Source organism: Pectinophora gossypiella, chromosome 28 (genome assembly GCF_024362695.1).
Source record: "Pectinophora gossypiella chromosome 28, ilPecGoss1.1, whole genome shotgun sequence".
NCBI classification, from domain to species: Eukaryota; Metazoa; Arthropoda; class Insecta; order Lepidoptera; family Gelechiidae; genus Pectinophora; species Pectinophora gossypiella.
The window spans coordinates 5,714,912-5,730,718 of record NC_065431.1 but is presented as its reverse complement, the minus strand read 5'-3'; the positions used below and the strand labels follow the sequence as shown (position 1 = coordinate 5,730,718).

General features: G+C 37.8%; 2 protein-coding genes across 2 annotated transcripts; one reads left to right on the top strand and one right to left on the bottom strand.

Annotated features, from left to right (window-relative positions):
• Nucleotides 1-2,855: 2,855 nt before the first annotated feature.
• On the bottom strand, nt 2,856-15,416 carry LOC126379274 (ubiquitin-fold modifier-conjugating enzyme 1). Its single transcript, XM_050027982.1, has 4 exons — nt 15,186-15,416; nt 13,583-13,714; nt 4,720-4,887; nt 2,856-3,027 (listed from the first exon to the last, which is right to left on the bottom strand). The coding sequence occupies exons 1-4, from the start codon at nt 15,306-15,308 to the stop codon at nt 2,938-2,940; spliced, it is 513 nt and encodes a 170-aa protein (XP_049883939.1). The 5' UTR covers nt 15,309-15,416; the 3' UTR covers nt 2,856-2,937.
• Nucleotides 10,892-13,247, top strand: LOC126379172 (uncharacterized). Its single transcript, XM_050027834.1, has 2 exons — nt 10,892-11,241; nt 11,328-13,247. Exon 2 carries the CDS (start codon nt 11,353-11,355, stop codon nt 13,054-13,056), a length of 1,704 nt encoding a protein of 567 aa, XP_049883791.1. The 5' UTR covers nt 10,892-11,241; nt 11,328-11,352; the 3' UTR covers nt 13,057-13,247.
• Nucleotides 15,417-15,807: the final 391 nt, after the last annotated feature.

Sequence of the window (15,807 nt, the reverse complement as noted above, 5' to 3'; positions counted from 1 at the left end):
CATTAGCTATAAATAATATTTTGTCAAGTTTCATCCTAATACGGTGCTAACAGACAGGGCTATTTTCGCTTACCTACTTAGTAACTAAGTTTGGACTTACTTGATAATATGCTACACAAAAACCAATAACAAATGAACTTCACACAGTTATCACGAAAATTGAAATAATAAACCGGATCGTAAATATTCAACTTAATAACTTATTAATAACTACGAAAGACACTAATCACGAGAAATTTCGAGAAAATGCAAAACAATTGAATCAACGAAACAAAAACAAAAGTGAAATCAAGTCTCAAATGTCAATCAAAAAAAGGCGGGAAAACCAACTGGCCGATATTCGCCAAAGAGAATTTAATACATATGCAAATATTTTTTGATAACTAGGCAGTATGATTATGGTATGTATGGTCAAGCTGTCGTGCGTGCATGATGCGAAAGAAAAAATAATCGCACGTTTGATTTTAATAAAATAAAATAAAAATAAAATATCATTATTTCGCACCATTAATCCATAGATTTTAGGGTGCCGCCATCAGACGGTAGATTAATTCGTCAATCAAATTAGGTACGACAGTTGTTTTGAAAGTGAATTAAAATCATAAATGCGCTGGTTTTATATCTTAAAAATAATTAATTGGCCACGGAGCATGCACGGGACCGCGACTTGGGGAAAGACACGGGGAAGGTTTTATAACTTTTTGGCGGGAACGGGACGGTTGCTTTCTTCATTGAATAATCTAAATATAATTAATACGAAATGGTATTTTGTGGTTAATGATCGCATTAAGTTAGTCGGAAAACATTCGCGATAGTGTTTTATAACTGTAATATTCAATAAACCAAGTTTAGTGTAGGTACCTATCTATTTTCGCTTTGTACCTACCAAGAAACCGTTTCAATAAATCGAAAGTTTATGGGACTTTTAAGTTAATTCGTTTGGGGTTTGGGGTTTGGAGTAGGGTTTGCTCCGATGGTGAGGGCTTAGGTTTCATCATTCATCGTCATCACCTTTCATCATTTCGTTAATCATCATCAAGCAAAAACACATAGGACTTGGCTGTACGTGTATAGTTACCTTTGCCCTGCCTTTCGGAGAAAATCAACCAAAAAAGGGAGCCTTATCGAGAAGTGGGATCAGTATTACCTACCTAATAATAATAATAAATAATATTAGTGTGAATGATTGATCTATGGTAGCCCAGTTGGATGAACGCTTGACTCTCATTATGCGGTCGCAGGTTCAAATCCCAGCACAAGCGTAAAACGAGTTCGAACCGAAATTCTAACGACAAAATCATTTAGCATGAAATGATTTAGTAGTTAGGTAGGTATTATAATTATTACTTACTTTAACTTCTGAAATGCGAGTGTTGTTTGCGTAAGCGACTTGTCTGAATCGATAAAAAATATTATGAAGCTAGAAAAAATCAATTTCCCTCACATTTTATAGTTAGGTATATTGGAATTTCACAATACATACTTTTATTATAGAATAATCTGTAACGTAAAATGTGGATTACATATGCCTATAGGCACAGAATAATGAACAATGACTTACGTGTAAAACAACTCTCCGCTCCCCACCAGCGGCTGTGCTAGGTTTACCTCACCCCCCTCGGTCTAACTTTAGTCTTCAATCGTATGGCGTCAGACGTCACACACACAGATGCGCGTGTACGATAACGTCAATGTGTAGTGTCTGTTTAAAACGAGGTTGTTTATATGAAGTGTATAGGTAGGTACTTACACCTATTTGCGTTAAAAACAATGAATGAGGGAATTTCCAGGCTATTTTTTTTATCTGCCAGTAATTTTTTCAAACTTTCAAACTAATATCTTCTAAATATATAAAAGGAGAAACTGACTGACTGACATATCAACGCACAGCCTAAACGGCTAAACGTAGGCACTTGAAATTTGGAAGGGACGTAGCTTAGGTACCGTAGAGGTGCACTAAGAAAGGAATTCCCGGAATTCCCACGGGAACGGGAATTAGCGGGAAAATCCTTTTGTATGAAAAATCTAAACCGCTTAAGTTAAACGTTTGAAATTTGGCATGAAGGTACCTTAGTTAACTTATAACTTAGTTGCAACAGGATATATCAAAAATTCCCACGTAAACGGGAAGAAACATTTGTATGAAAAAATCTAAACTGTATAAGTTAGATGCTTGAAATTTGATATGCACTCCCTCACACACAAAGATCTCTCTTTTATAACACGCCACGTGGACGAAGTCGCGGGCAAACGCTAGTAAACTAAATGACTAAATGAAATATGTATTACATACATACATACATACATAAACTCACGCCTATTTCCCACCGGGGTAAGCAGAGACTATAGAATTCCATTTGCTTCGATCCTGACACACTTCTCTTGCTTCCTCCACATTCATCAATCGCTTCATACACGCACGCCGGTTCAGAGTAGATCGTATTGAACCTTTTCTAAGGACATCTCCAATTTGGTCATCATAAGTCCTTCTCGGTCTTCCTCTGCCAGCCCTACCATCAACTTTCGCTTTATATACCGCTTTTGCAATCCTATTATCCTTCATCCGCTCTACGTGTCCAAACCAACCTAACATTCCCTTCTCAATCCTAGTCACTATATCGTCTTTTACACCACATCTCTGTCTTATCACACTGTTTCTCACTCTATCACTCAACTTCACACAGCAGATGCTACGCAAAGACCTCATTTCTACGGCATTGATCCTACTTTCATGCTTCTTCTGCCATACCCAACATTCACTACCGTACTTCAGCGTAGGGACAAGCACTGCATTGTGAACAGCCATCCTCGCATCTTGCGAGATACATTGGCTACTAACAACAAAAAATGCTATGTATTAAAAAATGAATATTTAATTATTATTAACAGCGCACTCTCTTCTATATACAAATTATAGGTACATAGAATGTATTTTATTCATTTTTTTTCCTGTTCCGTTTTTTCTTGATAAGTTATTACACCTTTTTCTATTAAGTCGGGTATTTCAACAGCCAACCACGGTCCCAACTGAAAAAGGTAAAATTTATTTTAAACGTGCCTTTCGAAACACGGATCATCTTACTTTCGGACAATCAGGTGATCAGCCTGTAATGTCGTAAGCAAACTAGGGATCACAAAGTACTTTTTGTGATAGGTACGTCGCCACCGGGAATCGAACCCAGGACCCAACCGCTGGACCGCGGAGGTCGTTCGGAAAAATTGTGTCACGGTACTGGGGAATTAGGTTGGGGGTTATTATTAAAGCACACGCGGTAAGTACGTACAATAACAGCTATTATCCAAAAACTAAACACAAATAAAAGTAATATTTTTAGTGTTGTGTTCTGTAAAAAGCGCTTGCTTCTCACTTTGAGGTCGCAGGTTCGAATCCAGCACAGGCCTTAACCAATGACTGCCGAATTTGTTGTTCATGTTTGGATCATAAATGATTATCACGTGCTCAGCGGTGAAGGAAAACGTCGTGAGGAAACCCACATTCCCGAGAAATGCATTTTCGGAGGTATGTGACCTAACCTGAATTGGGCTGGTTTTCCCTTCGCGGGTTGTAAGGTCAAACTGGCAGTCGCTTCAAAACCGGACCTGTCAAGTCTTCAGGTTAGGTAAGTGGAGCCTGTGAAAAATGTATGATGCAGCGGCGTAGCGTAGTGGGGGCGGCAGGGGCGGCCCGCCCCGGGCGGCACTTTTTAGGGGGCGGCAATATTTCACAATCTATAATATATATAAAAATGAAACCCGTTTTCCGTTGTCACGACAGAACATAAAAACGGCTTGACCGATTTGGCAGATTTTTTTGTAGTTTTCTAATAATCTGTACAAGGTTCTTACGGAAAAAAATATTAAGAAAATCTCTCAGAAAGATTGAAAAATATACATTTAATTTTGCATATTTTAAAAAACGCGCGTAACGAATATAAACGTCATTCAATTTAAAACAAAACAATCTGTGGTAATTTGTAAATTGAAATATCTAAATAAAAGGGCGGCAAAATTGTCTTCCGCCCCGGGCGGCTGACACGCACGCTACGCCGCTGGGATGATGGTAACGAAAGTTATAGTCCGGCAATCTCGTGCGCGACCCTCCTGCGGGGCGACAGACGGTGGCGGGGACGGGGTAGCTAAGATGTCAGCGGGTAGCAGGTGGTGTAGCGGGGAAGGGAAACGCGTGCATCTGCGCGTCAAGTACGGCAGTCTCGGCCGCGCAGCCGAAGCGGCAACACGTGCTTGATAATCTGTACTACTTTGAGGGCGACGCACACGAGATTAATATCTGAGGATGAGTAAGGCTATCTCAAGACAACTTAAGGAGGTTGTGCATAAATAATTAATGAGCAAAACACGGAGAAATCAAAGAGAAGTGACGAAGAATATCAAACGGAGAGTGAAAATGAAAGCGATATGGAAATTGATTTATAATAAAACAATCTATTAATATTTTAGTTTTCCTAATAATTGGTCCTCAAGCATAATAATAAAAATAAAATAAAATAGTTCTATCTTTTTATTCACTCCTACATATATTACGTCACAAGTAAGTACAACTTATTGCAAGATTTATCCTGGCACACTTCTCTACGTGTGCAGCCGTGTTCTAGAATGTCAAAAGGATGACGCGCTACCCCGTCCCCGCCACCGTCTGTCGCCCCGCAGGAGGGTCGCGCACGAGATTGCCGGACTATAGTAAATAGGCGACTTGCTTACCCCGAGAGCCATAGCGTGGGCGATACCAAATTTGGGTACATTCCTAGCCCAAAGCGGTTTGAAGTGATCAGTGAGGCAGATCTTCCCTCCTCTGTACATCTTAGCAGTTTTACCGTCTAACCCTGGCAGAGCTAATTCAGGAGCTGTAGTTGGATATGTTACTGGGAGCTGAGGAAAACAAAATACATATTATACCCGTCTTTTTCTTATCCGCCGAAAAGGAAAGGGACAGATTATTGTCAACAAGTTAATTTTAAAACGAATCAATAACCCGGGCGAATAAAATAGGCGTCTCGCTGGTATGCAATCAGTTTGACGTGATGTCTACTTAACCCTGTCGGGTTATTCGCCGATGTAAAATTTTTATTATAGATTACTGCTTAAAATTGACGTGTGTTGCATAAATTTTATGCCTGTCGATTACCCGTCCCTTTCTTCTTCGGCGGATAAGAAAATGACAGGTATAATTTAAAATAAAGTTGGATGGAATCTGCAGAAATTAGCACCATTACATTTAAAACGAACCTTAACGAAGGCAGCCCTCTAGAAATAAGCCTATAATTTAATGATTTAAAATATTATTAAATTACTCAGATCGTAGATTTACTACTACCGTAGATATAACATCAGCGCTCAAATAGTGGGACGCAAAGTTACTACTAATATAGCGACGTTGACAGTTACCTCATTTCTTTTTTGTCAATCAAATCAAATCAAATATACTTTATTGCACAGAACTAAAATTTCAACAATCAGACAAAATACATAAATACAGTACAATTTGTATTTAGTTATGCAGCCTACACCTCCTAGAATTGTTATCAGTACGGGTGGCCGCCGCTGACTCGAGTCGCGCCATGGCCACCGCGAATTGCCGCGTAAGCTTTCGTCCATTCTTGTTACTGGAAGCGAGGTGTGGGATGCATCCGGCCCAGCGAGATATGCATGATAGTTTTAGTTTAGCTTTTAGTCTTGTCTAATAACTCGAATGTAGAGCACAGCTCCATTTTTAATAATATAAAATTCAAACTTCAATTTTGTATTTTTTAAAAACGCTCTACCGCGTTCCCAAAATCTTACTGGCGCAGCCGGTAGGATTATTCGCGAAAAAGGACTGATCTCGAGGACTCTAAACATCGGTTTTCGGGTGAAACGAGTGAATAATCTGCGAACCAAATAAATAAGTAACGATTATCGGCGCGAGAGACAAGACTCAACATCTGGAGCAGCACTGCTATAGAGGGAGGAAATGAGAGCAGCCAGGCTGTGAGTAAAACCCTTCATTCCTGTTTTGTCCAGTTCTATTCCCTTTGGCAGTCTAGTTTAGTGTAGGTAACGTTTCAGACGACATAGCTGAACCTTATCTGATTTTCTTTTGCTCGTATTGCACTACATTGGCAATACCCATATTTTAATTAAGTGATTTAAATTATATAACTCACTAAATCGGAGTTATAAGTGTGCTTTTAATTTAGGAAGAAGCTTTTATTATTCTATTTTACCTTTTTAACTATTTTTTTTTGTGTTTTCGTGCTATTTCCTGTGTCTTATTTTACTTGTGTATAGCTTACGTTTCTTTTTTTATCTTTTATAATTGTGAAACCCCAAAAAAAAATAATAATAAAAAAATAAAAAATAAAAATGGAAGGAAACATTACTGTTATTCCGAGAGAGATGCTGTGTCTCATTCCCAGATTCGAAGGGGAACCCAATTTGATCAATCTTTTTGTCAGAAAGAGCGAATACGTTTTGGACTGTTTTACGCGACAAAACAATATTGCCCAGAACACTTATGTTCTGCATTCAATTTCAAGTAGGCTTGGTGGTAGAGCGGCAGCACTAATAAGTGAGAGAGAGGATGTGACTACATGGGAGCAATTGAAATCTCTGATAGTGCAACATTTCGGTGATCCGCGATCGGAAGAGTGTGTCGCAATAGAACTAGAGTCGCTTAAAATAAAGCAGGGTGAATCTCATTTAGACTTTTGCCATCGTATTCAATCCGTGCGTAGCACGCTCTTCTCGAAAGTAAACCTTTTGAATGACGAGGGTGTTAAGGCCGCAAAGATGATTATATATAATAACACAGCTCTTAATACGTTTTTATACAACCTGTCCGAAGACATGATTCGTATCGTGCGGTTAAAAAATTGTAGTAATTTAGAGCAGGCTTTGAGCGTGGTTCTTGAAGAAGAGAATTTTCGAAATCAGTACATGTCTAAAAAACAAACCAGGCAAAGTAACCAAAATTCACAAAATCTTCAAACTTCACAGAACCCCCAAAATGTATTTGGCTTTAAACCTACAAACTTTCAAACTATTCCTATTCAAAATTTTACTAAACCCGTTGACCAGCAAAACTTCCGTTTTCCTGTGCAACAAGGGTTCCGTTTTCCTGTACAGCATAAGTTCGGAGCTCCAGTACCGAACTCAGGTTTCCGAATTCCGTTACAACACCGATTTGGAGCCCCAGTACCAAATTCCGGTTTTATAATACCTCGGCAAAATTATGCTGGCGTTCCTAATCAGTATCGATTCGGTAATCCATACCCTCAACCAAATACGCGCTTTTTCCAACCTAACCAAAATCAAAATCAATTTAGATTTGGTGTTCCGAATACACAACCGCAACAAAATCGCGTTCAAAACCCTCAAATAGGGTCTGGAGACGTTTCAATGCGCACCGCACCGCCTATTAGACAAAATATGATTTATGACCAACAAGACGTATTTTACACTGACTCTGAGACTGAATCGACTCCTGTCGGTTACGAAAACTATTATTGCGAAGATCAATTTTATTTTAATGATGGTACCCCATTCGAACCCCAATTGATTGACGAGACCCCTGTCGAATTTCAAGTTATTGAATCTACAGAGAGTGACCCACAATGTGAACATAAGGAGTCAAATTTTCGTTCAACGGCCTCATGCCCTACAGTCCCGAGATAGTACAGTTAAATTGTAACAACACATTGAAACTTCCTTATATTAACATCCCTGAAATTAAATCTCGTTTCATGATCGATACCGGTAGTACAAGATCATTCATTAGCCCTACAAAAGCCAATCAGTACTTTTCTGATTTTAAATATAACGAACCCTTCGAAGTAGTGAGCACACATGCACGTAGTTGCCACGGTGAAGTTATATATATACCTCTTTTCAAGACCTTTAAAAGCTTCGACAAACATAAATTCTACATTTACAGTGTTGATGAGCGGTACGACGGATTGATTGGGTCAGATTTATTAAAACAGTTAGGCGCGATAGTGGACATGGAAAATCAAGTCTTACGTACAAAAAATGTAGAGATTCCGATCATTTATAATCCACCGTATGAAATCACCCTTGAACCAAGAACTGAAACTCGTGTAAAGGTTCCCGTTGACCTTCCAAATGGTGAGGCGATTTTAGACTACCTAGATCTTGGTAAAGGTGTACGCATGCCAAGCGCCCTTATAACATGTAAAAACTCATTCGCTTATACAGTCCTACAAAATATATCAAACGACAAAGTGACCCTAACCTTTGAAAGACCGTTCAAAGTTACGAAGTTCCAAAATGACGCATGTGAAGTAAACACGGTAAACAACAACGATTTTGAAATTGACGAAATGCTCAAACAAAATTTAAATAGATTACGTACCGATCACATGAACTCTGAGGAGAGAAAGGCGATAATTGCTCTTTGTCATGAATACAAAGACATCTTCTACTGCGAGAGTTTGCCATTGACCTTTACGAACCAGGTCAAGCATCAAATCCGGACTCATAACGAAAATCCGATTTATTCCAAGCCATACCGTCACGCACCCGCCGAAAACGATGAAATAGAGAGGCAAATCGAAAAACTTCTTAAGGATAACGTCATCATAGAATCCTATTCACCTTGGAGTGCACCCGTGCATCTAGTGCCTAAAAAGCTAGATGCTACTGGTGAAAGAAAATTCCGAATGGTTATCGATTATCGACGTCTAAATGAAATAACTGTGGATGATCGATACCCCTTGCCTAATATTTCCGACCTTTTTGATCGTTTGGGACGCGCAACTTATTTTAGTACGATCGATTTGGCAAGTGGCTACCACCAGATAGAGGTCGAAGAAGCATCCAGAGCGAAGACAGCCTTCACAACATCATCAGGGCATTATGAGTTTCTGAGAATGCCGTTTGGTCTCAAGACGGCGCCTGCCACCTTCCAACGTACCATAGACAACGTACTACGTGGTCTACAAGGCATTCACTGCCTTGTCTATCTTGACGATATAATCATATACTCTTCAAGTTTACAGGAACACCTCGACAAGCTACGTAGAGTTTTTGAGAGACTAAGGCAAACCAACTTAAAGGTGACCTTAGATAAGTGTGAGTTCCTACAAAAAGAAGTTTTATATTTGGGCCATCAAATTACCAAAAATGGCCTAAAACCTAACAGCGATAAAATCAAAGCTGTTTTGGAATTTCCCTTACCTAAAACCCCTACAGAAATTAAAAGTTTCTTAGGCTTGATTGGCTATTACCGAAAGTTTTTAAAAGATTTTTCAAAATTAACTCAACCCTTAACAAACTGTTTAAAAAAGGGCAAAAGAGTTGAAATTACTCCTGAATTTGTAACAGCTTTCGAAAAGTGCAAGGAACTGTTAGTAAATGCGCCCTTACTTCAATTTCCAGATTTTTCTAAACAATTCATACTTACTACAGACGCTTCAGATTACGCTTTAGGGGCAGTACTTTCTCAAGGCCCCATCGGTAGTGACAAACCAGTAGCATATGCTAGTCGATCGCTAAACGCTGCAGAGACTAGATACAGTACGATAGAGAAGGAACTCTTAGCCATAGTCTGGGCGGTGAAACATTTCCGTCCCTATTTATACGGAAGAAAATTCACAATATTTACTGACCATCGACCACTTGCTTGGTTAAATTCAATTAAAGAGCCGAACAGTAAGTTAACGCGATGGAAATTACACCTAGCAGCATACGACTTTGAGATAATCTACAAAAACGGTAAACAGAACACCAATGCGGACGCACTGTCGCGAATAAAATTAAATATTTTAAATAACGACGAGACTTCCTCAATTAGGGTGAATATAGACGACAATGAGACGATCGAAATTTCTGACTCTGAAGAGACACTAAGTGTTGCAAATAGCTATGACGATCTTGACAGAAACCAACTGGAAAGTGAATATCCGATAGTGTCGCCTACTTCTAGTACAATCACCGCAGCAAGCTCTAAATCGGACACAATTCACTCTGCCCCGGACATAGATACTAATGGCATCCCAATCCTTCACGAAGCGATAGATACCAAACCAAATCAGTTACTTATATATTCATGGAATAGACAAAAAACTACAGTCAAAGATCTTTCTAACAAAAAACAAAAAATCTTAGAAGTTCACTTACCTACAGATAATTCGGAACTAGTAAAAGATTTTCTTTTGAAGCACATTAAACCTAAAATAAAATATTTCATATATTTTGAAGACGACTTACACAGAAAATTATTTACAAATGCGATCATTAAACTTTTTAAAAAGGATATAGTTAAAATTTTCGAATGCACACAACGAGTAATTAATGTTGAAGATGAAGAAGAACAACGTCAAATCATATTGAAATACCATTCTGGTACTACGACACATCGTGGTATTCGGGAAACTCTCATAAAACTGAAACGAACTTATTATTGGAATAACATGGAAGTGACGATCGCAAGTGTTATAAATGCGTGTGAAGTCTGCAAACAAATGAAATATGACCGAAAACCCTTTAAGCCCGAACTACAACTAACGCAAACTCAGTTGAAACCTTTTGAGGAACTTTTCATTGATTTATTCTCAATCGAAGGGAAATCTTTTCTTACTATCATAGACGCCTTCAGTAAAATCGGTCAAGCTTTAGAAATATCAAACAAATCCACCCCGGAAGTAGTGCGCGCTTTAATTAAATATTTTTCATACTACGGGACCCCCTCCAAAATTAGCGCAGATTCTGGAAGTGAATTTAATAACGCCTTACTCAAAGAAACATTACAATTTTACAAAATCGACCTTCATATTTCGACACCTCATAACCCAAATTCTATGGGTCTAGTTGAACGTTTCCATTCCACCATTCTGGAAATATACAGACTTGCCAAGTACGAGCACAAATTAACAGATGCTGCAACGGTAATGACGTATGCAGTTATGTCATACAATAATACTATTCATTCCACTACTGGTCTGACACCTTTTGAGGTCGCCTTTGGACATACGAATGCATGTAGCACGTTTCATGTAGATTTTACTAAACAATATACCCAAAAGTTGGTTAGGGATCATGCCAAGAGAACTGAATATCTTTACAAATATTTGACTGACAAGATGATTGAAAGAAAGGAAAAGATTAGGAATAAACGGGGAGGTGAGAAAGAGTTCGGAGTGAGTGAAGAGGATGATGTATTTGTAAAAGGTGTGAATACCCGAAGAAGTAAAGATAAACCACGTTTTCAGAAGGCACACGTAACAGGTGAGATTATGAGAGGAATATTACCTGTGGAAGTTAAGGGTCGCGAAACACAAGTCCCCATTAAAGACGTCAAACGTCCTTCACAGGTTCACGCTGCTACTGGTGCCGGCAATGGCAGCCCTCGGCCTTCAACTTCAAAAAATCAATAACAACCCAGGCGTTTTACCCGTTAAGGAAGGCCAAGCGGTTATTAGTTCTGACAAATGGATTGTTCTAAAAGTATTAGATTTGCAAGTGTTACGAGAGGATTTGGAATTCAACGTCAACCGATACTCTAATTTAAACAATCACGTCTTATCCTTTTTTGATAAACAGAAACTACAATACGAGATACATAACATTAAAATCCAGACAGATCATCTAATGAACATGACAATAGACAAATTCAGTCAAATCATCCCGCTGCAGAGATCTAGGCGTGGAATTTTAAATCCTTTAGGCTCTTTGATAAAGGCCATAACCGGTAACCTCGATAACGAGGACGCAATCAAATACGAGAAATTGATAAATAGCATAGGTAAACGTGAGAACATACTTATGGAAAGGATTACTCTAATCTACAAAATTATGCATTCATTTGTTAATGTTTCAAAATCTGCCAGAAACAATTTCGTCCAGGTAGATAAATCACTGTGGGAAATTCGCAAACAACTAAATGAGACAAGTAAAACCCTATTGTACACTCAACTGGTAAATGCTTATAATTTATTTTTACACACCTTTGAAATGATATATATAAAACTGGACGAGGTTGAAACTGCTGTAGCTTTTAGTAGGCTCTACACTCTACATCAATCTATCATTAATACTAATGAATTGTTAAATATATTAAGTTCTATCGCCAAATCTCATAGATTACTATTTGATGTTAATTTAGAAAACTTACAGAAATTGGAGCAAAATATCCAATTGAAAGCATACACAAAAGGAAATCAGATAACGTTTATATTAGAGATACCTTTAATTTCAAAAGAAAATTATATATACTATAAAATGATCCCGTTACCTATTACCAATCCATTTAATCAAACGACTCTCATTCTACCCAAAAATCCTTACCTTATCCTGGAAGGGTCCAAAGCAGTCTGGCTAAAGCAACCCTGCAGAGAAGTCGACAAAGAATTCTTTATGTGTTTTAAAGATGAATGGCAGCAACCTCCGGCGGATCCATGTATCGAAGATCTCATCAGGTTTTCATCTAACACCAGCAATTGCAACCCTATCCTGGTCACAGTTAACAATATCAAAATAGAGCCCTTAAAACCAAATCAGTGGATTGTATATAGCAAACTGGAAAACATACTGAAGAAATCGTGTGGGCTAGAGGAAAACCGGGAAATCATAAAGGGCACATACATACTTACTATAGATGATGACTGTAAAGTGAACATCAACGAATTGATGCTGGAAAGACATCAAACTTTTGGCGCACCTGTAACCTCATACAAAACGGCCTTCATGACCTTACCTGACATATTAAAGACCGAACCAGTACCAGCAAGCAGACATCTCAATTTAGATGAAACAGCACTGATGGAACTGCAGACGGTTTCGATGGAAGCGGAAAGAGCATTCAATCGTGATGGTGAAAGTGAAAGTGTAATAAAGGTGAAAAGTATTAGTTTAGGAACGGTTATTTTATATGTATCTTTAGCTATAAGTCTCTGTATATTCATAGTATATAAATTTAAGTTACATTTATTATTATGCTATCAAAGTCATCAAAATGGAAATGATGACTTTGATTCTAACGGGGGAGGAGTTATGCAGCCTACACCTCCTAGAATTGTTATCAGTACGGGTGGCCGCCGCTGACTCGAGTCGCGCCATGGCCACCGCGAATTGCCGCGTAAGCTTTCGTCCATTCTTGTTACTGGAAGCGAGGTGTGGGATGCATCCGGCCCAGCGAGATATGCATGATAGTTTTAGTTTAGCTTTTAGTCTTGTCTAATAACTCGAATGTAGAGCACAGCTCCATTTTTAATAATATAAAATTCAAACTTCAATTTTGTATTTTTTAAAAATGCTCTACCGCGTTCCCAAAATCTTACTATTTAGTCAATATTTTTTTTTTTGTCAATAAATAATAAATTGTTTTTGTTTAGGTGCAAATATGTTTGTAGTCTGTAAGTTACAAACAAATTACTAATCTTCTATTCTACAGGGATCACAAAGTGATTTTTGTGATTTGTCCCCACCGGGATTCGAACCCGGGACCTCCGTATCGTGACCACAACGCTCAACCACTGGACCACGGTTATTTTTTAATTACGGGCAATAAAATTATTTTATGCTTATTATTATTTGTATGAATAAGGATGTTCTCTCACTAAATACTCACATCAAACTCCAAATCAAACTCATACTTGAGTAGGTTGTGAACGTACCAACACTTCCCGAACCATCGGGTTCCCGTCTTATCGGACTCTAAACGGAACCAATCATTATCAGCGGCTTTATTGTTTTGCACGTACTGAAACATTATTATTTATTAGACTGTGTTAAGGTGTATGGGTAGCCAACGATGAAAAGACGGAAAATACTGAATAAATGGTTTATTTAGTAAAAGCCCTGCCATACATAGAGCGTACAGAAACCGGAAGAAGCTGTCAGAAACAAAATTAAGAATGGCAGACCAATGTTGCCATTTGTAATGCCACAGATTACAGAATACTTATTTCTATCTGTGGGCTTAGCACCGTAAGCACGTGACTCTTTTTCGCCGCGACAGAGATCATCTGTCTCTTTCTGTGCAGTTCTGTGAGAGAGTGACGGGTGACGTATGTCGAGGCGAGAAAGAGTCGCGCGCTTACGGTGCTAAGCCCGCTGCTCAACACTCTCACCGAATAAGTATTCCCTTAACACATTTAGAAACAATATAAAAATATTATAAGCACACGAAACTGAACTCTACCATGACTCTACCCAATAAAAAATTTACAAACTTATAATACCTATCATTTCTCTAAATTTATTTTTTTAGAGTGGCTCAAGCCACGGAAAAAATTTGATAAAAAAAAAACTCAAATTTTCTGCAATTGAATTCTAGGCAAACCTAACCTTTAGTTAAAATATTTGTAGCTTGTTCACTAGAACTGACATACTTGATATCTACAAAACCTTCAGCATATTTTTCTCTTATTTTATTATATTGAAAGTCAACATGTTTGGAATGCTTGGGGTTTACCATGCTGCCTCTGGGTTTTCAGAAAGCAAAATATATAGATTGATAGGGTATCTTTTCATGGTAAAAAATTAGGTATTCATTTTGTGAGGAAACTGTTAGTTGCTAAAATAATCACTATTATTTTCTATTGAGTATCCTAAAATTTTACACTTTGCTATTGCTAATGTTGTTGTTAATAGGATAGGCAAAGGTACTAAACTATTCAGCCTAAATGGGTTGGTTTATTATGCTGACGATATCCTCAAATCCTATAAGTTTCGTCACAAAATAAATACCTGATTGGTAACTGTGAAAAGATTCTCTGTCATTCTGTATACATATTTCGTTTTACGAAAATCCAGAGGCAGAGGCCTCTCTCCCTTTCTTCCACTCCTCCTGATCTAGGGCTTTCTCTATCCAAGATGTCAAGTATGAATCCAACTCGTCACCTTTTTCTCAGAATCAAAATAACAATTGTTGGTACACAATAAAACATATGAAAGAAAGAAGTAATAGGGAGTTAAAAAGGCTACATCGAAGTAATTCATCTAAAAAAGCAATTTTGCTATTCAACATTTGCGCATGTGAAAGTAAATGTGCAATGCAAAGAAATATCAAATAGCAATATTGTTTTTTTAGCCTTTATAACCCCCCAGGTAAGCTCATCTCAAAACGAAGATATTTCTTCCAGCTAATCTACGTAACGAGATATATACGGGTTTAGGCGCTCCCAGTCTAACAGCACACAATAATTATAAATAAATAATTGATGTTTTACCTTGATTAGTGCTTGATATTCCTCTTTCAATCGGGTTACCCATAAATCCTTGTCTCTTGGTCCTGCTTTTGTTTGGAGCAATGGTATGCTACTCAAAGTCTTCTTAGTACTTTCATCTACCATTTTAATGTCTTTCAATATACTATTTCATTGTTTTTAATAAAGAGAAACGTTAAAACGCGGATTTGGTGAATCGTACAGTACGATTGTATTGCGAAATGTCAATCAAAATATGTCATCTTTGATGTCATCACAACGTGTCACTTTACGTTTTGTTCTACGCATGTATCACTTTCACCGTGTTCTGATTTAATAATTAATATCCATTTAATATCAAATATACTTAAAAGAATTAGAATGGTAGTAAAAAAACCGAGAATCTAATATTATTATATAGGATAATTTAATAAATGTCTAGCACTAGCATATGCGTGGGTTCGAACGTTTAATTTATTATCTTGTACGCGCTTTTACGTTTTTTTGGGTGAAGTGCAATGCCGCCTTATATTTGATTTATACTGACTATGAAAGGTGCCCCAGATTGCGATAGGCGTGCTGATTAATTCCATCATTAGCTATGCGTTAAATAAACAAAGTACTTGTATTTTTAAATAAGCTCAAA

Coding starts and splice junctions, on each gene's coding strand:
- LOC126379172 (XM_050027834.1), top strand. CDS start 11,353: ATGGCAGCCCTCGGCCTTCAACTTCAAAAAATCAATAACAACCCAGGC.
- LOC126379274 (XM_050027982.1), bottom strand. CDS start 15,308: ATGGTAGATGAAAGTACTAAGAAGACTTTGAGTAGCATACCATTGCTC. Junction 13,715..15,185: donor AATATCAAGCACTAATCAAG/GTAAAACATCAA, acceptor ATAATGTTTCAG/TACGTGCAAAACAATAAAGC. Junction 3,028..4,719: donor CCCACGCTATGGCTCTCGGG/GTAAGCAAGTCG, acceptor TACCTTTTTCAG/TTGGGACCGTGGTTGGCTGT.